At 45.3% G+C, this 27,240-nt stretch overlaps 1 protein-coding gene across 1 annotated transcript; it reads right to left on the bottom strand.

Moving 5' to 3' along the window:
• Nucleotides 1-5,054: 5,054 nt before the first annotated feature.
• On the bottom strand, nt 5,055-26,914 carry LOC135549108 (adhesion G protein-coupled receptor B1-like). Its single transcript, XM_064979162.1, has 29 exons — nt 26,056-26,914; nt 25,057-25,206; nt 24,834-24,932; nt 24,463-24,633; nt 24,021-24,185; nt 22,447-22,611; nt 22,092-22,256; nt 21,828-21,929; nt 21,607-21,713; nt 21,034-21,228; nt 20,779-20,847; nt 19,304-19,412; nt 18,293-18,436; nt 17,981-18,050; nt 17,582-17,684; nt 17,224-17,267; nt 14,560-14,686; nt 11,109-11,212; nt 10,899-11,001; nt 10,473-10,623; nt 10,188-10,257; nt 9,986-10,052; nt 9,534-9,791; nt 9,324-9,422; nt 9,152-9,188; nt 8,205-8,869; nt 7,843-7,950; nt 7,465-7,515; nt 5,055-7,097 (listed from the first exon to the last, which is right to left on the bottom strand). The coding sequence occupies exons 1-29, from the start codon at nt 26,771-26,773 to the stop codon at nt 6,900-6,902; spliced, it is 4,614 nt and encodes a 1,537-aa protein (XP_064835234.1). The 5' UTR covers nt 26,774-26,914; the 3' UTR covers nt 5,055-6,899.
• Between the last annotated feature and the right edge of the window lie 326 nt (nt 26,915-27,240).

Below are 27,240 nucleotides of genomic sequence, written 5' to 3'. Positions count from 1 at the left end.
CTTAGGGACTATTATTTGTTTTTCAATAGGAAAATGACCCAACACACCTCCATGTGGTGTAAGGGCTATTTTACCAAGAAGGAGAGTGATGGAGTGTAGCATCAGATGACCTCGCCTCCACAGTCCCCCGACTTCAACCAAATTGAGATGGTTTGGGAAGAGTTGGACCGCAAAGTATCCAACAAGTGCCCAGCATATGTGGGAACTCCCTCAGGAGTGGAAAAGCATTCCAGGTGAAGCTGGTTGAGAGAATGCCAAGAGTGTGCAAAGCTGTCATCAAGGCAAAGGGTGGCTTTTTGAAGAATCTCAAATATAAAATATATTTTGATTTGTTGAACACTTTTTTTGGTTACTGCATGATTCCATGTGTTATTTCATCATTTCGATATCTTCACTATTATTCTACACTGTAGAAAATAGTAAAAATAATGGAAAAACCCTTGAATGAGTAGGTATTCTGAAACTTTTGACCGGTAGTGTACATCTCCAACGTGCACAGGAATATGCTCTACTTCAGGGTAACACGAGGTTAATCAATGTTGCTTTCCATTTTTTTTCATCAATAATGGGCCACATTTTGCTGTCAACTTCATAACATCTTCATTATATGTTCAAAGTTTATGACTGGCTATATCGGATGCTATATCTTCTGTAGCTGTTACAAAGGTCTCATGAATGCATACAGCACTGTACATAGGGGGCCTACAGTAAAGCGCTACCCCGTATTGCTTTCCTTCTCTTTTCATTCTCCTCTCAAGTCAACAGAGTGATTATGGGAGACAATGTGAATCACTAGAAGGAGCCAAATGCAATACAGACGAGAGACATCTTCAGATGACATTGCTGTTTTACATTTCACAATCTCATACCATTATTAGTGCTGACAATCATTAGGCAGGAACATGATTGCCTGCAGCAAGAACCGGTAGTGTCTCCTCTCCTCTCTCTGCTAAAAGCCACCACCACAGTTGCCTCTTCTACATCCCAAATGGTACCCCATTCCCTATATAGTGCACTACTTTTGACCAGGACACAAGAATCTGGTCACAAGTGGTGCACTATAAATTGAATAGGGTGCCATTTGGGACGCAAGCTCTGTCTGCCTCACCTACCATCCCCAGGAGTAGCATCTGCAGTTTCCATGGCAACAGACTTCAATTACGTGACAGCCCCCCCCCCATATCCAGCTAGGTGCTTCTTCATACTGGAACGCACAAGAACAGAGGTAAGGAATGAACAGAAGAGTGGCATTCGAGGGCTTTAGGAAGTTATTAGCAGTGGGGCATTGAGGGTGATGACGAGCATGATGTTGCATCTGGATCTCATTGCTGTTGTCACTTGTTTTTGTTGTTGGGTGGGGTCTCAGAGACAACCATTCTACATGGTCCTATGTGGACATTGATGGTAATGTTTTCCGATAAGCAAACAATGAACTTCTTCAGAATTCAGAAAGTTAAAGGGGCATGCCTACGCACTCCTAATTAAACAATTTATAGATCATTTGGGATTTACACATGTATTTGAAAGAATATATGGTAAAATACCTGAGAAAAGCCCTAACCTAACCTTAGCCCTAACCTTATCTTCGTGTCCACAACCCTAACCCTAAGCATATAGCCTTCCTAGCACCATGCTCCTACTGTACCAATTGAGTCACACAGGAACAGGTGTTACCTTAAGGCAGGGGGTTCAGTTCCTGATTCCTGTCCTTACACCAAAACAAATTGCTCATATGCATAGCTGAATGCCTATTACTTTAAGAGGGTCGCAATATCAGAAGACCCTGTTGCAAATGGCAAATGGCTTCGTCTTTAATTCCGTCAGTGGACCAGGGCCCCTAAAGCAGAGAGCTCTCAACCAAACCAGCTAAGCTCACTCTCCAGATGACCTCGTGAAAATGAGCAGTGCGGATAATGCATATTCGGTCTTATGCAGAATTAGATGTGTTCAATTAACATTCAGGAACTCAGAATTCAGGAATTCAGATATCAAACAACAATACTTAGATAAACTGGAAAGTAAATTTGGGTTGTTGGAGATGGGTTGTATTTTTGAAAAAGGTTAATTCATGCTATTTTGGCTTCTCCCGCATAATAATGTAGATCTTCTCTGTGTTGATTTTCATATTTCTGGAATGGGTCACATCAACTTGGCACAAAGCTTTCTTCTCTAATGAAAATAGAACTATGGAGCAGCAAACTTTAATCACCTTGTAGATTTCCTTTTTTACCTGGGACTTGGTTCTATATTTAGGGACCCAAATGATTATAAAAGCTACGCGACCAAACGAAATCGGCATCCATTTTTAGTTAGTTCCCTCTCGAACTTATTGCACTATTGTCCTATTTCTAGAATATTACTTGAGCTGGTGCCTGGCATATAGAGCAGTACCACATCAGTTACATTGAAGCTCAGCTCTACTTCAGCTCTACTTTGAAGCACCATCACAGAACATGGTGGATGATGGCCCTGTGATAGAAGTAGAAGGACCAAACGGTGTGTTGGTTTTGTGGTTAACTAAAAGAGAACTTCCATAATCTTCCAAATATCACATACAAATCAAATCAAATCAAATTTATTTATATAGCCCTTCGTACATCAGCTGATATCTCAAAGTGCTGTACAGAAACCCAGCCTGAAACCCCAAACAGCAAGCAATGCAGGTGTAGAAGCACGGTGGTTAGGAAAAACTCCCTAGAAAGGCCAAAACCTAGGAAGAAACCTAGAGAGGAACCAGGCTATGTGGGGTGGCCAGTCCTCTTCTGGCTGTGCCGGGTGGAGATTATAACAGAACATGGCCAAGATGTTCAAATGTTCATAAATGACCAGCATGGTCGAATAATAATAAGGTAGAACAGTTGAAACTGGAGCAGCAGCACGGCCAGGTGGACTGGGGACAGCAAGGAGTCATCATGTCAGGTAGTCCTGGGGCATGGTCCTAGGGCTCAGGTCCTCCGAGAGAGAGAAAGAAAGAGAATTAGAGAGAGTATATGTGGGGTGGCCAGTCCTCTTCTGGCTGTGCAGGGTGGAGATTATAACAGAACATGGCCAAGATGTTCAAATGTTCATAAATGACCAGCATGGTCAAATAATAATTAGGCAGAACAGTTGAAACTGGAGCAGCAGCACGGCCAGGTGGACTGGGGACAGCAAGGAGTCATCATGTCAGGTAGTCCTGGGGCATGGTCTTAGGGCTCAGGTCCTCCGAGAGAGAGAAAGAGAGAGAGAAGGAGAGAATTAGAGAACGCACACTTAGATTCACACAGGACACCGAATTGGACAGGAGAAGTACTCCAGATATAACAAACTGACCCCAGCCCCCCGACACATAAACTACTGCAGCATAAATACTGGAGGCTGAGACAGGAGGGGTCAGGAGACACTGTGGCCCCATCCGAGGACACCCCCGGACAGGGCCAAACAGGAAGGATATAACCCCACCCACTTTGCCAAAGCACAGCCCCCACACCACTAGAGGGATATCTTCAACCACCAACTTACCATCCTTAGACAAGGCTGAGTATAGCCCACAAAGATCTCCACCATAGCACAACCCAAGGGGGTCGCCAACCCAGACAGGATGACCACATCAGTGAATCAACCCACCTAGGTGACGCACCCCTTCCAGGGACGGCATGAGAGAGCCCCAGTTAACCAGTGACTCAGCCACTGTAATAGGGTTAGAGGCAGAGAATCCCAGTGGAAAGAGGGGAACCGGCCAGGCAGAGGCAGCAAGGGCGGTTCGTTGTTCCAGAGCCTTTCCGTTCACCTTCCCACTCCTGGGCCAGACTACACTCAGTCATATGACCCACTGAAGAGATGAGTCTTCAGTAAAGACTTAAAGGTTGAGACCGAGTTTGCGTCTCTGACATGGGTAGGCAGACTGTTCCATAAAAATGGAGCTCTATAGGAGAAAGCCCTGCCTCCAGCTGTTTGCTTAGAAATTCTAGGGACAATTAGGAGGCCTGGGTCTTGTGACCGTAGCGTACGTGTAGGTATGTACGGCAGGACCAAATCAGAGAGATAGGTAGGAGCAAGCCCATGTAATGCTTTGTAGGTTAGCAGTAAAACCTTGAAATCAGCCCTTGCTTTGACAGGAAGCCAGTGTAGGGAGGCTAGCACTGGAGTAATATGATCAATTTTTTTGGTTCTAGTCAGGATTCTAGCAGCCGTATTTAGCACTAACTGAAGTTTATTTAGTGCTTTATCCGGGTAGCCGGAAAGTAGAGCATTGCAGTAGTCTAACCTAGAAGTGACAAAAGCATGGATTAATTTTTCTGCATCATTTTTGGACAGAAAGTTTCTGATTTTTGCAATGTTACGTAGATGGAAAAAAGCTATCCTTGAAATGGTCTTGATATGTTCTTCAAAAGAGAGATCCAGGGTAACGCCGAGGTCCTTCACAGTTTTATTTGAGACGACTGTACAACCATTAAGATTAATTGTCAGATTCAACAGAAGATCTCTTTGTTTCTTGGGACCTAGAACAAGCATCTCTGTTTTATCCGAGTTTAAAAGTAGAAAGTTTGCAGCCATCCACTTCCTTATGTCTGAAACACATGCTTCTAGCAAGGGCAATTTTGGGGCTTCACCATGTTTCATTGAAATGTACAGTTCAACTCTCCAAATGAGATGAAGAGATGAACTATTTAGTAGTAGGGGTCAGAGCTGGGCTGTGTATCATTCTATTTGTCGATATGATAATTCAGTCAACATATCATAACATGTATTTTTGTCCATATCACCCTGCTGTTTTAGGGGTGAGTGAATATGCAGTACAGGTAAAGGGCTGTGGAGTGTCAGATCCAGCTAAATTATTTAATTTATCCTGGTAAATAATTAAGACCGTGCCATTGCCAACATCATTTCAGGTATTAACAAGGACAGCTCATATAGATATGTTTTAATTTTATTAGAACAAAAATCACATTCATCTTGTGCTCTGAAAACTGTACATTTACAACAAGAGAAACTCAAAAAAAGTTGTATTCTAACAAAAAAACTAAGGGGAAGTGTAGATACAAATGGGTATTTGATACAAGTAACTCGGGGGGGGGTATGTATTGGGCGCTATGTCTAGGAAGGAAGAAATAGGGGACAGGAAAGATTTTGGGCACATACTGTAGGGTAATATGACAAGATGATCCAAGACACTATTACAGAAGACATGAGGTTCAGTTATTCCACACTGTGAGGTATGGAATCAAAACCGTTATCCTGAAGCACAGTTTTTTAGATATATTCTTATAGGCTATTATTAATTCTATATAACGTCTGTTTTTTAGAATTACAATAATCTACCAATCATAGACCTCCAAATAATTTGTAGTCTTACACTTCCACTCGGAACACAACCAAACCTCTTTTGAATGAATGAGTTCCATTACTAATACAGATTTGTTATACAATAAAGTATCTGTATGCTCTGTAAATGGGAGGAACACGTTATAAAAGAGTATTGAAACATCTTAAGAAAAATTGGCCTTATAATCCTGATATCAGTCCTGCTTGAGCATCAAGCGCCCATCATTTTGCACGAGTTTCACACTGATGGTTTTAAAACACATATGTTGTGTTGAAGTCTTTTAGTAGCTGGCACTGCGGAAGTGAAGTCATGTCGTTTTGGCAAGTGCCCGACGGCTTCTAGTTCTGGGCTTCTGTCTGCAAGGCTGTGTGCGTAGCAGGATGGAAACGAGATCTCATGGTGGGGGCTCTTGTTTATTATGAACCCGGAGGAGCCTGCATTCTGCCGCCAGCTGAGGAGGAGTGGTGGGAATCAGGTGGTCTTTGTCCACCACTTCCTGATGATGCCACCCAGCAGTTCCCAGAATGCACTGCTATTCCTGTAAAAAAAGCTGGTTGTTCTTCCAGTCATGTCATGTGCCGCGGAGGCAGAATGCTGGCAGAACCAGGGTTGTGCTCCCACCACCACGCTGGCTGTCCCAATGCTTTGCAGTCCTTTTTTTGGGTTTCCAATTCAAATCAAATATTTGAGCCTAATGATATATACAGTGCAAAAAACTGTAAATTCACCAGTAATAAGATATAAACTCAAATCAATGCTAAAACAATCAAACATAATACAGATAATAATAAGAATGAGAATCATAATAATATAACAACATGATAATGATAATAATAAGAATGATAATCATAATACTATAACATGATAATGATAACAATAATAATAAGAAGAAGAATGAGAATCATAATACTATAACAACATGATAATGATAATAAGAATAATTCTCAGCTCTGTAAGCAGGATCAAGCATTGATTGATAAACCACCGCGTTGAGTCAGACCCCAAGTCTGAAGGGAGTCCAGACCGCTCCTCTTGCCTTGTCCTAGCTAACTTGGAAGATGCCTTGGCCACAAACACAAGCGTACAAATGTTACGTTCGGTTGGAGCTCCCGGGTAAAGTGAGACCCGGCGCTTTAAAACGAGTCAAAGGGGCACGTTGACTGCATTTTAACCATGTCGACCACACCTCTCCTGAGTCCAGGCGGTAAGAAACCTCTCAGTGGTCGGGCTGCGAACAGAACCAGTCCTTGGAACCATGGAACCATCCGTCACTACCTGACACTAACCGCAGGTCAGAATCACAGTGCTTCTCTAGTGTTGCTCATTATCAAGTCCCTGCTGGGAAACAAATCTCCACAGCACAACACAATAGCCTCCATCCTTCCATCTCTCCATCTTTCTCTTGCTAAGGGTCTGAAGACATGGATTCTGGGTTCAGCACTCTCTCAGCTCTCTCTACCCCCTCCACTCTTCACCTGTTCATTATTGGCTTCCTCTAACTCTATCCACGTGGATCCATGGCTCTTCTTCTCCCCCAATCAATAGAATAGGTGACTGAGGTGGAACTATAAGGAACAATCTCAGGCTTCTCCTCTCAGACCTCCGTCTGCAGGTCGATGATGTCCTGGCTGACCATTGGGATGGTGGCTCCAGCCTTCTCCCACTCCACCTGCTGCATATGCAGGGGCGACGCGGCCAGGGGCTCCAGGTCCTTCCGCACCCAGGCGGGGGGCGAGTGCTGGGTCCTCTGGACACCTTCCCAGGGTCTCTCCACCTGTGGCAGTTGCTTGTCCTGAAGAGGTGAACAACAAAAGGCCATGAGTATTGGTATCATCAATGGGCCCAAATTGGATTTGGGGATAGTCCAATGAAATAAAGCTGGACCTAATATTGTAATGAAAATTGGGAATTTGGTTGATAGGCAGATCAACGGTCAGTCATTGTAGTCTTTCTTTGTTTGATCCAAACAACTGTCAATCGGCTTGCCATTAACAACCTTTAAGGTAACTTAAAAATGCTAATATGATTGCGTAATGTGGATAAACTGTTCCTCTCATACTGGGGAGCTAGTGAAGCCTTGCAATGTTGAGTATGCCCTATTTACAATGCCAGAAAAGGCATATTCAGTCAGTTAGACCAGTATGGGTAATAGGACTCACGCTGTGGTTTGTTTTGTCACTTCCTCCAGAGGACACACTCCATCTCACAGACTGTTAGAAAAAAAACAAACATCATTATTTCAACATTCTTAAAAGACTACTAAATACACTTTCAATACCTGCTGAGGTCAATATGGTTGGCTGAGGTCAGGTTTTCTTCCAGAACAATACTCGTATGTAAATAAAGACTCAGCATGTCTGCACGACAAAGATGATTGAAGATGTTGCATTGCTTGGAATGGACTCTCTCGTTCTCTATTAATGTTGTCTAGCCGAGCAACTGCCCATTTATTTTCTGCGGCATTTAAACAAAAATTCAATTAACTGTATGTGAATCTGTGTGTACACTGTAAAATAGATGTCTATAGGATTATTTACCTTGCTGTCTGAAGCAGGGGACTCTCTGTCTTGTTTCTCAGCGTGATGTAATTTCCTGTTGAGGTCCTGGAACATGTTTTGGTGACGTTTCCTTGTGTGCATTATTTTCTACAGGACACATGGGAATAAGAATAATAAGTCAGCAAATGGCACAAAATGACCCCTTTTTTGACAAATGTAATTTCCTACTGATGAATTCTATCCATATTATTGATTAATATACAAATATACACTTGAGATTGCTTACATTCAACTCTTTGACGTTATTCCATGTTTATTACAAGTTTACAGATGTACTATTAACATGATAATACAGTATTTGTTCTATAACAACGTTGTCTTGGTTACATAATGATACATACCTCGAAATCTAATTCAGCATAACGGGACTTCTGTCTCTCCAGGGAGCTCATGGACAGTGTGGAGATGGTCTCGCTCTTGGACATCATGGAGTTCATTGAGTCGAAGGTGTCTCCCAGGCTGCTGTGGGTGATGTGAGACTCGCTGGACATGTTGTGGATGTTCTGGACGGGAGAGTCCCTCTCCGAGTAGGATACGCTGACCCGGTCGGACGGTAGCGTCTTGAGTCCGAAGGCAGCCTGGGGCTCAGCGAACGGCCCACTGAGATGAACCAGCCTGGTCTGTGGAAGCTGCTCCACGCTGATGTTGTACTTGGACGGGTCCTCTTTGGCCTTGCGAAGGGTGGAGGTGGTGTTGGGCAGGAGCAAGTAGCCGCTACCGTCGGGGCAGCTCCCCTCCGCCTGGCCACGCGCCAGGTTGGCGTCCAGCTGCTGGAAGAGCTCGCCTTCGCACACGTAGACGGGTTTCCCGCAGGAGGACGGGTCCATGCCACCATGCAGCCGGGTCTTCTCCCTCTTCAGGGTGAGGGTGTGGCTGGAGTACTCGGGCACGGCCTGCATGTGGGCCTTGGTGGTGTGGGAGGGCAGGGTGTGGAAGTTGGAGCTCATGGGGAGGGGTAGCTGAGGTGGGAGGGGCATCTTCTCCTCACAGGAGGAGTTCATGCCACCTGGAATGGAGAGGAGGGTCGGGGCAAATAGGTAAGAGAGTGCACTGAAAATAAAATGATGCTGGGCATGTCTGTTGATTCACATTTATTGAAAGGATGGTCAAACGTAAATAATATATTTAGAAGTAATCAAAGTGCTGAAATGTTTTCCTTAAGTAGCAACCTGCCTCTAAAATATCTTCATTCCAAATGGACAAAACAAATGACCTCCACGAATGAAAGGGCATTTAAGTAAGTGAATGGAAAAATGGTTAGGAGAGTAATGGAAGGAAAGAGGCTCACCAGGTCTGTTGGAGTCAGCATCCTTTTCGAAATCAGACTGTAAAACAAAATACAAAGAGATGGTTTCATTAGTACTGATCGAAAGTGTATGTACTTTTACATTGAAAACACAAGTTTCAGTCATTCATAACTATGTTATTCCGACATTATAAGCATAAACAAAGACACTCACCATGAGCTGGGTGTGGTGGCTATTTTGGAGGGAACTGCCAGAATCTCCATTGCCATCGTCCTTACGGTCAACAACTCTGCATTTCACTGCATCTTGAACCTATGAAAATAGTTGTCAAAATGACCAAACAGTCAGCTACATTCGGAAACACCCTTCAATACAAACCAAAACGTAGGAAAATAACTTCCAAGGTGAAAATGTTGTGCTTGCCTCTCTACGCAGGATGCAGTGCACCATGACAATTATGAACCCTTCCAGGGAGTCAAAGACCGCGAAGAGGATCTGGAAGAGAGCGGAGCGGCGGTCGGTCATGGCCAGGACAGCGGACATCCAGGTGAGGGCCAGCAGAGGCAGAATCACACAGGAGCTCCACAGTGATGCTCCCGCTCGCTCCTTCAGTTTGACATCGGTGATGCCGTCCTTGGACACCAGTTTGTTGAAGACCAGGATGCCAATTACCATGTTCACCTGTTCAAAAGACGTTAAAGACACAATGAGTGAGACAATTGTAGTGAGCAATGAGCTATGGCGAACAATATGGCTAGCAATGGTTAGAAATTGGTTTAACTACCATATGTCATAAGAGAATGCATGGTAAAGCATTCATTAATAAGTATTTTTTATGTATTTCGAAATCATTTTAGATATACAGGGATATATACCAGAACAACAGCAGCAGCGGGCCCAACAAACGAGTAGAGGAGTCCACCCTCCAGAGAGAGCCAGCAGCTACAGGGAACAGACAGAACAAGAGCAATTATTACATGAGCTGGAGAAAGGGAGTTCGCGAGAGAGAGAGCAGAGGGAAGAAGGAGAGAGAGAGGTGGGGGGGGGGGGGAAGAAACAGATTTAGGTTCAACTTACTAGTTGACGGTGCCATATCCCTTAGCCTTGGTAAATCCAACAGACACAGCCACCACCAGAGCAGGGAGTCCTATAAGACAGAGGGGGAGAGAAGGAACAGAGTTAGGATTGAACAAGAAATAAATGGCAGAAATACAGGAAAACGTACAGCTAGAATGTCCAAAGATGGTTGGAAGAGGAAAGACAGACACATAGACACAGTAACATTCTAGCAATTATATTTCTATGGACAGCAATACAGACAGAGTGACAGACAGACAGAAAACCATTTATTATGGTACGTACCCCAGCCCAAGCAGAGGAAACGCTTGCGGATGATGCGGTTGCGCAGACGGCCCGTGACAGCCATGTAGGACTGCCATGCTTCCGTCAGCACCCAGCAGAAAGATGAGAGGAAGAAGAAGTGAAGGAGGGCGGCCACCACTCCACACACCACCTGAAGGAAGGAGGGAAAGAGAGAAAGAGAGTGAGAGAAAAATGGTGTCAGTGGTGCGGTTAATCTCCAAGGTCTCAAAGCCATAGAGAAGGTCAAAGCCAAAGAGAAGGTCAAAGCCATAGAGAAGGTCAAAGCCATAGAGAAGGTCAAAGCCATAGAGAAGGTCAAAGCCATAGAGAAGGTCAAAGCCATAGAGAAGGTCAAAGCCATAGAGAAGGTCATAGCCATAGAGAAGAAGGAAAAAGAAGAGGGGATTGGTTAGAATTGTGCCATACCTTGTTGCGAGCTTGGGTTTGTCCAACCAGAATGAGGGCATTGGAGCAGATAATGGAGAGGCAGAAGTTGATGAGGATCACCGAGCGCTCCGAGCGGATATACCTGGAGGACGAAATGGAGAGAGTGAGGACGGTGGGGAAGACAAAGCGTGTTGCGCACACAAAGACGTGAAATGTGTAAGAGTGGTTTTGCTTCCAGGGGGCACTTACTTCCAGACGGAGACATAGATGATGATGAGGAGCAGTAGGGTGAGAGAGGAGACCCCACAGCCCACGATGAGCGTCACAGAGGGAAGAAGATTCTTATCCATGTTCTGTAGAGAGGAGACAAGACAACACAATAGATTCCCTTACTACGCTGCACACCAGCAAACACACACACATGAAAAAAGGCTAACACATGAAAACACACACACGCACACACAGGCAGTGAGTCTACTCTCTGCTGCGCTATCTGTAACAGCAGACGGCTCCCTGTGGGCAGACAGCTGAATGGCACAATTAGGCCACGGCTAAGCCAAGGTGACCCCAAGGTGAACGTGTCAGAAAGACGGAGCGGCGAGCCAAAGACTCGGCCCGAGGTCACTGCGTTTTCCCATTGAGCTTTTGAACCAGCAAATGAGGCATGGAGGATACAGAACATATATCTCCCGCTACTAAGCAGAGGGAGAGAGAGAAAGAGGGAGAAATATCCCGGGCCTTTTTTACAAGCTGATATCTGCATGGATTTATATGCCGCGGTGCCTTTCTATGAGGGGATATTTACTGTGTCTGTGTGTGTGTGCCCAGTGTCTTGTTACCCCTCCCTGTAGGAGTGGACAGGTTATCACCTCCCACGCTTCTGACAGCAGCTTAGTGCCCTACTAGTGCCCACCTGTGTCTCAGACCTGGCACACTGAACCCTTAGCGGCGGGCACACGGGAGAGGTCTCGCACCCTGTTAGTCCTGATGCTGACTTACCTGTGGGGCTACGAGGGCGCCAATACTGATGAGAGGGACCCATTTCCCCCCACCCACTCCCACCAGCTAATTGGCTGGGGCTTCGTCCCCGTGCTTTGAATAGACTTTGGAGGGGTTGAGTTAATTTAACACCATAGATTAATCTGCATCACTGTGGTGCAAATGAGACGCGGGCAAACCATGTTCAGGCGCCCAATGTAGAAGCCTTCACAGGCGAAGAATCTAATGAGGCGTTTTGATCGGGGTTAGGAATTGTGGCACTTATAAAGAGGTGGGAAAGGCTAAGGGGCAAGTTAATTGCCGAGGAAGGGGGAAAAAAAGCTAAACCAATGCTTCAAATGTGATAAACCTGAGGTGTGAGGAAAGTGAAATTGGCTACGCCCTCCAATGGATTTCTATGATAAACCCATCAAGTGTTGTGTCTGTAGCATAGGAAATACCACAAGAGCCACATCGCTTTGGCATTGCAGATAATGCCCGAGAGGCTAAAATGGGGATGAATGCGGTGCCTTGGAGGGCCGTCTATATCGCTATCTGCTCTCTGCGTGGACATACCTCATATCACAGCACAGCTGGCAAACCCGGGCCTACGGCAGCCAAATGCTAAATTAGCACAGCAGATCTATCCAACTACATCAGAGGCTCCCAAACCAGATGGCAGAGAGCGGAGGGGTGAGCTGAACTGCCGTTTGCTAATGCCAGGGAGAAAAAGAACTGTGGCAGCAGTATGCTAGCTTCACTGCCTCCCTCCCTATATGTCTGTCTATCTGGGTTGATGCTGCCTTTCGCCATGGGCTACTGAGTGAAACTGTAATCCAGCGAGTTTGATCTAAATGTGAGCCATGTTTTGCTTTTGCCCTTGAAGGAATCCCAAAGTTCCCATTTTCTCATAAACCTAAAATCAGGACAGGAGAAAAAAAAGAGTCCTTTATGGTGCCTATTAAGTGTGCATTTTCATTTGTGATAAGGGTTGATTACCCAGTGCGCACCGCTCTAATTGGGGTCCGGTGGACAAGGTTCTCTCCACTGACTAACTAGGTGGGCCACTCCTGCCTCTTTGACCATGTGTCCAAGACACGTTCTAGTTGGTGCAGGGTCCAGGGAGCAGACCTTATCAAATGAGAGCTGAAACACTGCAGTGTCTGGCTGTTCTCTCCTCTCCCATACAGCTGGCAGCCGGAGGGACAGTATTGAAAATGTCTACAGCACACATCAAAGGATGGTGGGGCGGGTGGAACCGCACAACCAGACATTCGTTTCTCATTGGCCAGAGTCTTTGGCATTTTTCAGAGAGACTTGATATGCGACCCGTAGGGGTGGGGTGGAAGGGAGGAGGATGGGGGGGTGGGGGGTGGTGGGGGGGGGGTGTAATAGAGGATTCAGAGGTATTGGCAGGCGAAATGTTTGGCGCAGCTGGCCGTCGACTATGGGGGTCAGGTAGGGGTGGCTGGTTTTGTTGTCTTCTCACAAACACAGGGGGCGCTGTAGCTACCTTTCTCTTTTCCAGACCGCCAACAGAGACAACACAAATCGATGACAACAGGTCTAGAGACAAACAAAGCCCAGATTGCATCTCTTATGTTCTGATTGGCAGCAACTTTTGCTGGATGCAATAGAATCGTGCAGTCCAAGCATACTGACTGAGTGACTGTGCATTTGTATAGGCTTTGACATGCTGTATATCTGCTGTATATATTATGCTGAGCCCACTACAGGTTAGTATCTGATGTTTGCAGTGGGAATGGAAGGTAATCCTATGTGCAATTAAGCCGATCTGAGACAAAACATGCATTTCTCTGAATTGTAATAGCCTGTCCTATCTGTTGATTGTCAGTGTGGTTTTGGTCATGGTGGGTTTTTTTGACCCCTCAATATCTCAGTTAGCAAAAATCACACAGACCAAGTTTGCGCAGCAGAAGTCGTTACCAGGGCAACTAGAGAGTGAACTGCTATGGAGGCACAATCTTAACTGGGGTAAATTACACTTTGCCATTGCGCAATAGAGCTCTTTGAGTATTGATAGAATGAATACACTAATCAAAGTATATGTTCCACCAAGCCAATGCATGCTGTGAAAACTATGCAATGCAATCCCCTATGAATTTGAATACCCAAAATGCATGAATGAATAATCTTGATCAAATGGAAAGAATAAATTTAAAGCACAAATGTAGACACATTTCTGATATGATTTTTCAAGTGACTCTTGTAGCTATTCACTCTATTTGTAGGTCACAACGAAACCATTTAGCTTTATGTTTTTAAACATTAATTTATCAATTTCATTCAATTGATAAGAATGACACAGAATTGTCTCCGATTATTAATGCACACACGGGAATGTTATTTGCACATATTTGAATAAGACAGTGAGTCTAGTTGAAAACCATCATTAAAATGTAACGATTAGGGCTATTATTAGCCTAACATTAATCGATCGTTATTTTGATAGAAATGGCATTTCGTATCGAATATCGACATGTTACTTGCACAGTTATTTGTCTGACCATTCAAATCACCAGTCTATCAACCCTATCTTTGGTCAATGGCACCTGCACAGAGACAAAGAGGGGGAGGCTGGCAGCGCGAAACCGAGCCTTTCGAAAAACAACGTCTACTGTTTACATTGAATTCTTCCATCACACACACATAACGACAGTTAACATTGAAGGAACACAAGGTAAATAAGCGCAACACTTACCATATCAGGGTTCAGCCGCGCTAAAATGGCGAAGGTGGAGAGCCTGTCACAGACGCATTTGGTTCTGAAAGAATCAACGGCGACCGCTCTGCAGCTACGCGCAGACCAAGATCCAAGCAGCGAAGAACTGCACAGGGCGAGAGTGAAAGGGAACAGCGGGTTATGAGAGAGGAAACATAATCTGAGAAATGTCTCAAATCAACCTCTCCATCCCCCCAAAAAGCATTGTAGCCTAGTCTATAATAAGACCACGTAAAATATGACCGGCATATTTGTAATAGCAAATCACAGGTCTTTCAGTTTTGCATGGTAATTTGAAATGCAGAGGAATTCATATATCTGATATGTGATTGATAAGATACGTGGTATGTGTGTGAGTTTTTATCCAAATCTAAATTCTTATTACACAGAAATGATATAGGAATTAACCTGTTGCTTTCACAAGAAAAACAGTTTTGTTATAATAACTATGAGTGTAATTGTAGTTCTAACACTTGAAATGGCAGCCTTGCTATGGGATGAACACACTATTGCTGCTAATACTATACCAAAAACATAAACAAGAATCTGTCTAAATTATATTCTTGACCATCTTTCCCAAGAGGCATTAGATATGAGATGGTGGACACTGGATATCCCCAACAAGCATACAGTCAATACACTGAAAGAGGAGGTTGTAAATGAGAATACAATTTTTCTTGCACACTTTCTCAAAAGTATGAGTAAAGTAAGAAACATGATGGATTCCACTGGTGCCCTTCTGCTAAACCATGCATCGCCTTATGGTGTGGGCATGGGAATCGCTTCACGCATGACCTCTAAGACTGCCATAGGGTCTTCTCTAAACCTTTTGAACATCTACTGTGTATAATTTTAACTGTCAGTTATTAAGATGGCCACTATGGATTTTCTATCCCAGAATATCCAGTTTTAGGTATGGGGACAAAGGGCAACATCTTGTCATCAATGACCATTAAAATACATTGTAATCAACAATCTTAAGACGGCAACAATCCCTTTTCCACATCATGAACGAGTGGTTATGGGGATAAAGTTACCTGGCTGCACTGAGTGAGGCATTGAACCCCCCCCCCTGAGTGAGGCATTGAACCCCCCGACATTAGTCCACACACTGTCGAGCATCGAAGGGAGACGATGAGGAAATAGCAGGAGTCACTGCAGTCAACAGCAAAGTCAACTTGGAGAGGAGGCTTTGCTCTGCTGCCAGTACAGTTTAATGCCTGCTTGCGTGCTCGATTTCTCAGATCACTCAGATGGGTCAGAAGTTGTGAGGGGAAGTGGAGGGGAGACTAGGCATTGTTCCTTGGTATGGTTTGTGTAACTGTGCAATATCTGACTGTGTAGCTTTGAAAAGGGATCAGACAGAGTATGTTAGCTTGGAATTAGTCTAATATCTAATGCTAATAGCATGTCACTGAGAGATGGACACTGACTCTAGAATAGCCTAGCTTAGCACTTGGCCTCAATCTGTGTGTCTGTAGCATAGCATAGACAGTTGGGCGTGAATAGACATGTAGAGTAATGGCATTTCCCCAGTGAGCCTGCCTCAAAACCAAACAAGTGCTCCTCCACAAAGTAAAATTTGACCCAAACTCTGATCCAGGGCTTGTCCCTCTCTACCATTTCACCCTATCCTCCCTCCATCTAGGCATTAATCACATCCGCTGTCTAAAATGAAACTAATTTGGCTGGAGGCACGTATAGCCTCCCTTGTCCTACCCCTCTCCCTTCTAAAAGTGTATGAGTGAATGACATTTTCTCCTCTACCTCTTTTTTTCTTCTCTTGGGCTGCTATTCTCAGGTGGGGAAGGGAAGGGATGCGGATGTGGACGGGGCCTCAGTTGAATGCATTGCAGTGCTTATCTGAGCTCCACAAGTGTACAAATCTATCTAAATGCAAATGGCCCACCTGTGCTTCAGGAGGGCACAGTACGGCTGCCTCCAAAATGACAACCTATTCCCTATGGGGCTCTGGTCAAAAGTAGTGTGTGATATAGGGGATAGGGTGCCATTTAGGATCCACCCAATGCCCCACGGTGATCCAGAGCTGGGGGTAAGTTGAACAGCGGGGGGTATTCAGGATGCATTAAAATGCATCTAAACATCTTTTTTTTTAAGTCCATGTGTCACTTCCTGTTAACATCTATTAACCTCTAAAATGACAAAATGGACACGGGAGAGATGGGAGAAGAAGAGTTGCCATTGTCTTTGGATGATTAGCTATACTCGGAATTAAACTTTACATCAATTTTGCCTCTGTGTTGTGTCCCTGCCTAGTTAGTGGGGTATGAATGGATCCAGATGACTTGTTGATCAGTGAAAGGTGTCACATGGGGCTCTGAGGATAAGAGCGGCTGTTACCCTTAAAGCCCAGAGAGATGGGTCATGTCAACATAATCTATTGATGCTCTGTCCCTGCTTGTCCAGATGATTGACATTACAAGAGTTGCAACAATACTGCATCACAGTGACTTATATAGCTAAAGGGTTTCATGCTCATATCAAGTGATCGAAGCAGTAATGCCTTTTGAGCTTTCTGGAATAATGAACTATCACCAAATGGGTTGACAGAATAATGAAAATATGGATATTTATGAATGTGAATAGACAAACGGGATGTAAACAACATTAGTCACCACTTACGTTTCACTCTCATCCCAGGAGATGCACGTTTCATTGATGGTGTCCTGGGAAAAAAAATAGAAAAGGCGGGGTAAGGATCTAAGGAAAAGGAAATGCGTGGGATGCACAATTGGACAATCTATTATCACATGCATGAGATGCAACAGCATGGCGCTTAACCACCATCTGACGTTTCTTTCCCCCCAACCTCACCTACGGCACTAAAAACGTCCACTCCTCATTACCGCAATGACGCAAGGTTTATTCATGCGACTTAACATACTGCTGCTTGTTTAAAATAAAATAAAAACAACGACAACACCCTTCGGGGACTTGTAGTTCTAAAGGGCCATTAGGTGGGTATCCGATGGGAACTTACATTATGGAGGTGGGGGAACTCGATTTCCACTGGGGTGGAGAGCAGACCTGGGGTGGGCTTGACCACAACCGTAACTACCTTCGAGTTGAGTACGCTGCTGTTACTGAGGAGAGAAGAGACAGGACATTTGGTCAAACAAAAGCACAGTACTGGTAATGTGCTGTCGGAGCATTTCCAGTGTTTGATGGGATAAATTGCCAATCAACGGCGAATACTTCAGGGGAATGCTAGAATGGTTTGAATGGGGTTTGTACAGTGAGTAACCATATGCCTGTAAATCAGTCCCGTGCCTGCCCGGGTTTCAATGGAGGAAAGTCTACCTTCCCCCAAGGTGTATCAAGAGGGCACTGTAAAAGTGTGCTAGAATAGAGTAGGAGTCATTCAGTAGGAAAGTCTTACCTTTGGAAGGATAGGATGGAGCTGAGGTTTCTGTACAGAATGATCCCGGTCACAAATGCAGTGGTGCCCTCTGTCACAGACACAAATACACAATTGTTATTGTTATTATTCACTAGGAGAGAAGAAAACAGTGGGTGTCAACAAGAGCAGGCGAGAGCTTCGAGGTGTTTTGAGACTCCGCAGAACGATAGCAGACAGTAAAACAAAACCGGTTTCTTCACACAAATACGTACACGCATGTGTATCTGTACCATGCATGCATCAGTGATTGTGAATATTAATATTTAAATACAGTATGTATGCCATTCTCACCAGACTGGTCGATGGACAGAGCGTCACGGGAGACGGTGATCTTCTCCTCTGAGGTCCTGACCCAGTCCATCATGCCTCTCCATCCTTTCACTGGGAAGGTGAAGTCGGTGGTCATGGCTGTGGGGCGCTTATGGATGCTCAACACTGGAGAGGAGAAAAAGTGATGGAAGGTGTTGTGTCAAAGAGTGTCCCTGGAATACATGGTGTGTATAGGATACTGCGACTCCCTTAGGGTCTGGTAAGTGAAGAGCCGAGGACAGCTATGGTTTCATGCGTCACACATCATTTCTTTTAACTGTCTGGAGGAGTTGCTGCTGAATCCTGTGTGAACTGGGATTGTGAATGACAGCTTTGCTATAGTCAAGGCGTCATGGCAAGAAATAAGTGTGAGTTCTACAGTTTGGACAGTATGTGCCTTCACTGAGAGCTTATGTAAAACCCAATCGGATTCTAGCTTCCTCCCATGTAATTGGTAACATGCAGGATGGGGTTTATCTTTGTATCTTTGCATCTTGCTCATCAACTCGGTATTGGTACTTCCTGTTTACTAGCCATGTTATTTTCTGCTCCCTATATGTAGCCATGTTATTTTCACTCATTATTTGTATTAGTTATTCACTGTATATTTTTTCCTCGTGTCACTATTTCATTTTTCTTTTCATTAAAAAAAAAATCTTTAACCCTGCTTTGTTGGAAAAGGACCCCCTAAGTAAGCATTTCACTATTAGCCAACATCTGTTGTCTAAGCATGTGACAAATAAAATTGTATTTGATTAGATTTGTGACATCTTTCAGCTGCTATAGGACAAAACTATCTTGAAGATGGATTGCTACTAATGGGCCTGCCAAAATGTCACAGTGATAACAGATACATTTTTTCTTGTTAATCTAGAACCTCTCTTCGGTGACATGATTAAGATTGATGCACTCTGTGGCCGGATAAAAGGTAAAGACAAATCACTGTGGGATGTCAGAGCAGAGAGCTCCTGCCAGGAGAAATGAGGGGCTCACCTATATTCTCTGTGACTTCATAAATGTCCTGGAAGTCCTTCATCTGCATACCGATCATGTCCACAAAGTCCTCGACGAGCTGCAAGAACTCCTTGACGTTAGCGCCCATCTAGAGGAGAGTTAAGTGGAGGGAGGGAGAGAGCGAGAAGGAAGAAAAGAGGAGGGGAGACCATACGTTTAGATAAAGGAAAACCAGAAACATCCAGGGGTTGTTTGAAGTTGGTTGAATGAACGTCATTACAACAAATTTACAACCAGAACTTGTTGTTGTCCGGTTGAAATTGCGTGACTATTACAATGCCAGTTTGGCTGGCTGGGAGACTATTTGTTTTACATAGCATCGCTTATCTATGCTGAGCATAAAGAGGAACAATGAACGTATAGGCCTTATACCGCACTGTATATGTAATGCCTTTCATACTATATCTTAGTCTTTCACAATACCAATGTTCCTGAGCAGTGAAAAGCACTATCATCGACTGTGGAGCCTCCTAACTTCCGGAGGGACATATATGGGCATCAGGCAGCAGGCTGTTGATTCACTCTCTTCTCTGTGGACGGGAGGGAGGGCTCTTGCGCCTCTCTGACGCAGAACTGTAGCGATGTGGGCGAAAGGTGTGTGTATATCTGTGTAATACATATTGTACAGTGTCTGTGTATGTGTCCCTTCTTTACAACGACCATGGTCTGTGGGTTGGTATGGAGACGCACAGATTGGAGAGTGGGCGTTGTGATTCTCCCTGTCTGCCTTGCTCTTTCTCTCTGCCCCGAATTGACACACGGCTAATTCGTAATCAGTTCATCTTCAATTTGACGAGCAAATTGTTATTCCCTGAATGTGGAGCCTTTTGATTAGTGACTGGAGTTTTCCATACTAATATATGTATTACTTTTATCTAACCAAGTAGGCTATTGAGAACACAATATCTATTACAATAATACCCGGACTAATCCTATCCATGAGGCTGGAGGTCAAAGTTCATTTGAACAGGGGTTTAAAGTAACAAAATCAACATATAGCAACATGTCATGAGAAATGAAAAGAATTCAGAGTATAACATGTTGAAAATGCTCCTAACACTATCTTCAGTACGGGGTGGTGTGAGGGAAGTCAAGGGGTGAGGATTGAAATGACACATGTTCTGTTCCTTTTAATCAATTCTCTCACATTTTTGCCCATTCTTTCTCTGTGTCCTGTTTTTTTTTACTAAGGAGCCTATTATTTCCGCGGTAGTGAACTGAATGTTTTTTTTTGGGGGGGGGGGGGGGTGATAATGAGGTACCACCAGTTACCACTTTTTCCCCCATTCGCCCTCACAGACCGAACTTTCTCCCCCACTCCATCTCTCACACAAACCTGACAAAGGATGAAAAACTTTCTCCACCACTCTTTTTCTCAGTGACACAATCATCCACTCGCACCTATTCACATGTTGCATTGCCTAAATACACTGCTCTCAGAACTTGTCACTCACCATCTGTGCCTCCTCCCATTTGTCATGATGTTCCTCCTTCAGTAAGTTGCTGATTGTCTGGGCATAGTTCTGTAGAAGAGGAGATATGAGCGATAGGTGTTAGACTTGATCAAGCCCAAATCATACTTTGCCTGGAGGAGTGTCAGAACATAACACAATGGCAAAAGGAATAGCTTATAATGTGTGAGTGACAATACACACTGCAATTTTATTTGCAATGCTTAATTCAAAAGCAACACAGTATTTCGGACTGACCTCCACATCGGCATTGCTCAGGCTGTATCCAGCTCCTTTGTAGATCTCAGTGGTGTTCCTGAGGACATCCATGATGGACAGTAGGTCTCCGCTGTACTTGGTCCCCTCATCAGAGGTGGCCCTCAGTCGGGAGATCACCTCAGAAATCCCATCAGCCATCAAGCCCTTCTTAGCCTTATCAACACCATCCTGGGCCTATAGGACGGGAGGGTAAATAGAGAGGTCACACTCTAGTTCAGGGCATTCAACTCCGACCCTACATATTTAATTGCAAGCACCTGGTGTCCCAGGTCTGTTTCAGTCCCTGATTAGAGGGGAACAATGAAAAAACGCAGTGGAACTTGCTTCGAGTTCCGGAGTTGAGTACACTGCCGGGAAATCATAGGTTGTGGAGATGTGTTTTCAACGATCTTCATATTAGGTATCTATCATTGTAGTGAGCCCCATCTCTAATGGTTTGTAGCTATGACTTTAATTGTGTGAAACAACAATAGACGATCATAACTAACTATAACTAGCACGGTTGTTGGAAGATACATCTCCAGACACTCCTTTCTGGTCTAGTCAACTTACCAATGTGGAAATGTCCTGGTAGTTCTTGGAGATGCACTTGATGTAGGTCGGATTCTCCCAATAAGCAAGGCCTACAGCGCCAAGGGTGCATCGGCGCAAGGTCAAGCCTGTGTGTACGACAGAGTATCGGAGGTCAGCATGATCATACACAGGGATGATTACATTACTTATTACATGTATATATTTTAAGAATAATGGGCGACATGTGTCAATGTACTGACCTGTGGAATCTGTAGGGCAGGTCACAGCTGCCATATCTCCTGCTGGGGTTCTCTTCCACACAACATCACCGTCGGTCTCCTCCTGACAGATCTCATGGGGTTCTGAAGAGAAGAGAAGGAGACTTGGTTGCATATTTGGTTGGACTGAATAAAGTATTGCTTGGTTGTCTTTGGTCAAGTTGCATTAGAAAACTGTTGTTTTGTGTTGAACCACTGAATTTGATTTCAGCCCACATGTCAGCCATGTTGTTTCGACTCACTGACCTGGGCATCTTTTCTCGTTGCAGCGTCTCAGCTCTCCTCTCTCTCCAGGGCAAGGCTCTCCACCAAAGTAAGGTCCTTCGCACATCCTCTGTCTCTGCTGGCTTCCTCCACCACAGGTCTTGCTGCAGCTTCCCCATGAGCTCCATGATAACCAGCGTCCATCAACTAGAGAGAGACAAACAAATGTTTTCCCCTGACCTTCGACAGACTGACCAGTAGCCATAGTGGCCTTTTACTGGCCATAGTGGCCCAATACTGGCCTTTAACACATAGACTACGCCTGGAAAAGGGTGCTTGACAAGTTATTATGACAAAAGAGGTCTCCATTACAAACTTGGTGGTGCTAGCTGTCTACCTGGGCAATCTTTCAGGAAGCAGTTGTTGGTCTCACGCCAATCACCACGGCACTCCGAGCCTCCGTAGGACGGTCCGTTGCATTCACGTGTCCTCTGCTTGGTGCCATTCGAGCAAGAGGCGGAGCAGGTGGTCCAACCGGACCATTCGTTCCAGGCACCGTCCACTAGAGGGAACCAGAGAGGGAGGTGGAGAATTAGGACACCGTCAAGCCTCGGGCCAGTAATCATCATGGCACAGAGATGCTATTAACATTTCAACATGTCCTACTTTGAGACTGAGCAGCAGTGAAAGCTCAACTTCTGTTCTCGTTTGCCCTTCATGCACCACTGCAGGTGTCTCTAACTCTAAATGCCTCCCCAACCAATTGCCCTCCTCAAACGACACACAAAACCCTCCAGTCGTTGGAGAACCTCATCAAGTGTACTGTATTTAAAGGGAGAAAAATGTCTGCTCGCTCATTGGAGGTCAACATGGGCCTACAACTATGTGTCATATGGGAAGAAAGATGATGGGCCTGTTTTTGTAATGGTTGTGTCTCAACGGGCACCTTATTCCCTGCATAGTGCACTACTTTTGACCAGAGCCCTATAGCTATCCCATGGGCTCTGGTCAAAAGTAGTGCACTATATACAGGGAATAGGGAGCCATTTAAGATGCAGTCAATGTCTCCCAACACGGGATGGCAGGCCTAATTAGGAGCCTCTGGAGGACGTCGGATTCCATCACTCCCCGAGTTTCACCTCATTAAGTGATCCCATCAGCCTATATGGATCTCTCACCACTGCCAAGTCCAGTGGTAGAAATGGGATTTTCCAAAAGTAAGGACAGTCATTTACAGCGGTCATCTCTTGGTGGTGCATATTGCCATCTGCTGTCCACAGTATGAAACTACGTGGCCAGGCAGATTGAATGAGTTAACTCCGAAGTATTGAGGAGCGGCAGACAATCAGCTATGTGCTAAGTGAATAACGGAATTGCAAAATATAAAGCCATTGTTATTTTAATTAGAAAACGTGTAAGTATCAGACTGACTAAACATTCAGGTGAGAGAGAAGAGGACGAACCATTCACTGCCAGTGGGCGGTGTGTATGTATCACCAGAGAGAGAACTGAAGCTCCGACGTGTGTGTGTGTGTGAGAGTGAGAGTGGTGAGGATGACCATGAGGAGTGTATGACTCACTGCCTGTATAGCCCATGACTAAGCCCTGCAGGTATTTGTTCTGCAGATACAGTACGTCAGATGTGATGCCAAACCAACACTTTACACCCCACGATAACCACCATCACTAAGGGATTTTAGATGTGAGTTAGAACGGGTAGGAAGTCAAGAAGGAGGAAAGAGAGAAGCCTTGAAAGTGAACGTCTCTTAGTCAGTCAGAGTTCTTCCCACAGGGGTCAGTGACAAAGCCAACCCATTGACAAAGATATGCTCTTTAAGAGTTAGGGTAGTGAGTTCAATTCCCGCTAGGTTCACATATACTTAAATGCATGCACTCACTGTTGTAAGTTGCTTTGGATAAAAGAGTCAGCTAAGTGGCATATATCACAATTAAGTAAGTAATAAGGCTAACCTGGGCAGACTGCGATGTTGCAGAACTTGGTCTGTTTGATGGGTCCCTTGCAGGGTTCTCCTCCGTTCTGGGGCTGCTTGCAGGTGCGGGTGCGGTCACGGTAACCACGGCCGCAGGTGGAAGAGCACAGGCTCCATGGGGACCACTCGTCCCAAGCTCCATCAACTGAAAACAAGAGGAAAAATTCAGACCATGTCACCAATCATACATTTTTTTTTAACGTGATGGTTTTGCACTCAAAATGAACATGAATTATTCATAAGTAACTGAGTTGTAGGGTCTTTGGGTTATTGACTGTGAGTTCAAGGAGGGGACCATTTCACGAGCTATCCACTAGGTGGAGTTGTGATTTTGACCAGAGTTGCCAACCTGTCTAGAGACACACACACACACCCTAAACACCACCCTAAACACGGCCCCCGGTAAATGAGCCACCACTTACCGGGGCAGACCATGGTGTTGTTGCAGGGCCGGTTCTCGCGGAGGGGGCCGGTGCATTGGGTGCTGTAGGAGGACGTAACACAGAAACGGGAGCGGGCCTGCCAGCCCTCTCCACAGCTCACTGAACACACACTCCAGGGGGACCACTCATCTGCAACCGCAGCAGCGTCCACTACAAAAGGTCAGGGGTCAAAGAGTCAGAGCTGAAGGTCCGGCGGCCGTAACACAACTTATATGGTAGCGCTAAGCTATACATGACATAACTGCAAATGATCTACCGGTCTCTTAAATGTATTATACTATCGTAAACACCTCTCCAACTATCTCCAAAACTGGATTTTGTATCCTTTATCACCAGAATGTGTGTCTCACCTGTTTGAGGGGCCACGACTCCAGTGCTAGGAACATCAGCATTCTCTCTTTTCAGGCCAACAATGGAAGCTAGGGCTTGGCTACGGGCACGCACTTGACCTTGGGAGGTAAACGATGATTAGTGAGCTGAAACTCAAGCCGCTTCCAAACAGATCAACACAAAGACAGACAGTAGGTTAGACATTACAGACAACTAGACAGCTAGATTGACAGGTAGACTCACCAATGCAGGGCTGAGGGTTGCAGGCCCGCCCCTCTTCGACCACGCCTTCACACACACTATCCTCTGGATGACAGGCTCGGCTGCGCACCTGGACTCCACCCCCGCACTCCATACTGCACTCAGACCAGCGGCCCCAACCATTCCAGCCCTCTGCAGAAGAGAAAAACATGAGACACATGGCATCACACACAAGTCCAGAGACATCCTTCTTGAAGATGGTATATAGATGTGGATGGAGCTTAACTCTTTCTTAAAAAGCCCTACCGCTCAGAATTGTAGATATAGCAATTGCTACAGTTCAGTAAGACTGTAAATGTTCTTTCAAGGATTTCGATGTAAAAAAAAAACTGGAACGGGAAATTACTGTGCCTGTCAGAGAGCTAAGGGGAAAGGCACAAGGACAGCTCTTTGTGAGGGAACCACACCAGATAAAAGTTTTTCATTTGAAATGATTGTTTGCTTTCCAGCGCCCTGGAAAGCACGGTGTGCAAGGCTGGCGTGTTGCTATGGTTACTGCAAGTGATTGGATTCGATTTCCTGTGCCAGCTAGCTGTGATGGCTTTGTGTATACTGTGTGTGTGCCTTTTGCATCCCTCAATCCCCCAGCAAAGAGCCAGCAAACATGTCCGCCATCCATGAAAACAAAATGGCGAGCTAACACTGTGCAGTGGGAGCAATCTGACCACTTAGACCTTAAGGAGGCACAGTCTCTTCCTAACACCCTTCATTTATGCCTTATGATACTGGGGCAGCAAAGAGCACATCTTCATCAGAATCTCACGTTCTCTATACCTCTAGAATTTAGATCATTAACGGGGGGAGGGTTGATTAGTTTGAGTCAGCATGGGGAGGCTGTGCTTCCAAGGGAACATGATTCCAATCAGCCAGACAGAGATCTAGTCTAGACTCTATTGGATGGGAAAACAAAAACAGACAAGTGGATTCGTGGACATTGAGCATTACACAGTAAGCCAGTTAGGTGGTGGTAACTCTACTCACTTATGATTTCGGTGTCACGTACAATGTCACGTCCATTGTCTCTGGGGGTTGGGATGCACTGTTCCAGGTAGACGCCTCCACGGTAGCAGCCACCGGGCTTCCTGACGGGGGTCTCCCAGCACTGGCAGGGGGTGTTCATGATGCCGCAGGGGTTGGGATGAGTGCTGGTGGACAAACAATTCTCCAGCCACTGGCACAGCTTCTGACAGGCTGGCATACTGGGGTTCCTCTTGCCCACCACCAGGAACTCGGCCTTGAACTCACCGCTGCTCTCTCCCTCCACAATCTCCAGGCCGTGTCTTGGCGCCACCTTGCGGAGCTGCAGGAACTGCTTGCTAGACTCCAGGTAGGTTATAGATGTTGAAGCGTCGCACAATCGGACGACTTCATCAAAGCTCTCCATACCCAAGTAGGTGCGAGAGGTCTCGATGAAGGAGTCGAACTGGAAGGTCTTGACCTGGCGGGGCAGGCAGGAGTCGCTGGGCTTGGTGATCTTCATGTAGACGGTGTAGCGGCGAGGGTCTGGGTTCTGCAGGGTCCAGGAGCACGGCGTGGAGGGCAGGTTGGCGGTCGAAGAGAACAGCCCGAAGAAGCGGCTCTGCTCCAGGGTGGCGCAGGTATCAGAGGCCGGGCCAGACGGGATGCTGGAAGTCAAACCGAGGAAAAGGAGGGCCACAAGGGCCACTAAGGGCCCCGACCGGGGAGGTGGCCACGCCATTCTGTGGTCGCTTCGAGAGGACGTTTCAAGGGGACTCAAATCGATTTCACTCTTTTCTCTCTCCTCTATTTATGTAATTTGTTGCGATGTGACTTCAGTTGCTTGGAACTTGTTGGTTTACTCTCCGAGGAATTGGATGGGGTTCAAAGGCTTCAGTGGGACAGACAGACAGCCATGTGTCAAAGATGTTTCTGTTGGACAAAGGGAAGATGGAAAAAAAAGAAACATGACAGGTCACTAAGTGTAACAATTCCCTGATCAGAACCAACCAAGAGGTACCTCGGCCCTATGGTGAATTCAAGGAATAATTCAGAAATAACTTCTAATATACATATGCTCATTGCAACCTGCACAGCTCATCCTTGTTAGTGAGAATGTGGTCTTAATTGGGGTAATTGACATACCTGTATAAATAAAGGTGAAAAATAATTCCCAGTCCCCTGATTACATCTATCTCCACTTGAGTG

Source organism: Oncorhynchus masou, chromosome 12, assembly GCF_036934945.1.
Source record: "Oncorhynchus masou masou isolate Uvic2021 chromosome 12, UVic_Omas_1.1, whole genome shotgun sequence".
NCBI lineage: Eukaryota > Metazoa > Chordata > Actinopteri > Salmoniformes > Salmonidae > Oncorhynchus > Oncorhynchus masou.
The sequence above is the reverse complement of the archived record's forward strand: the minus strand, read 5'-3'. Positions and strand labels throughout refer to the sequence as shown.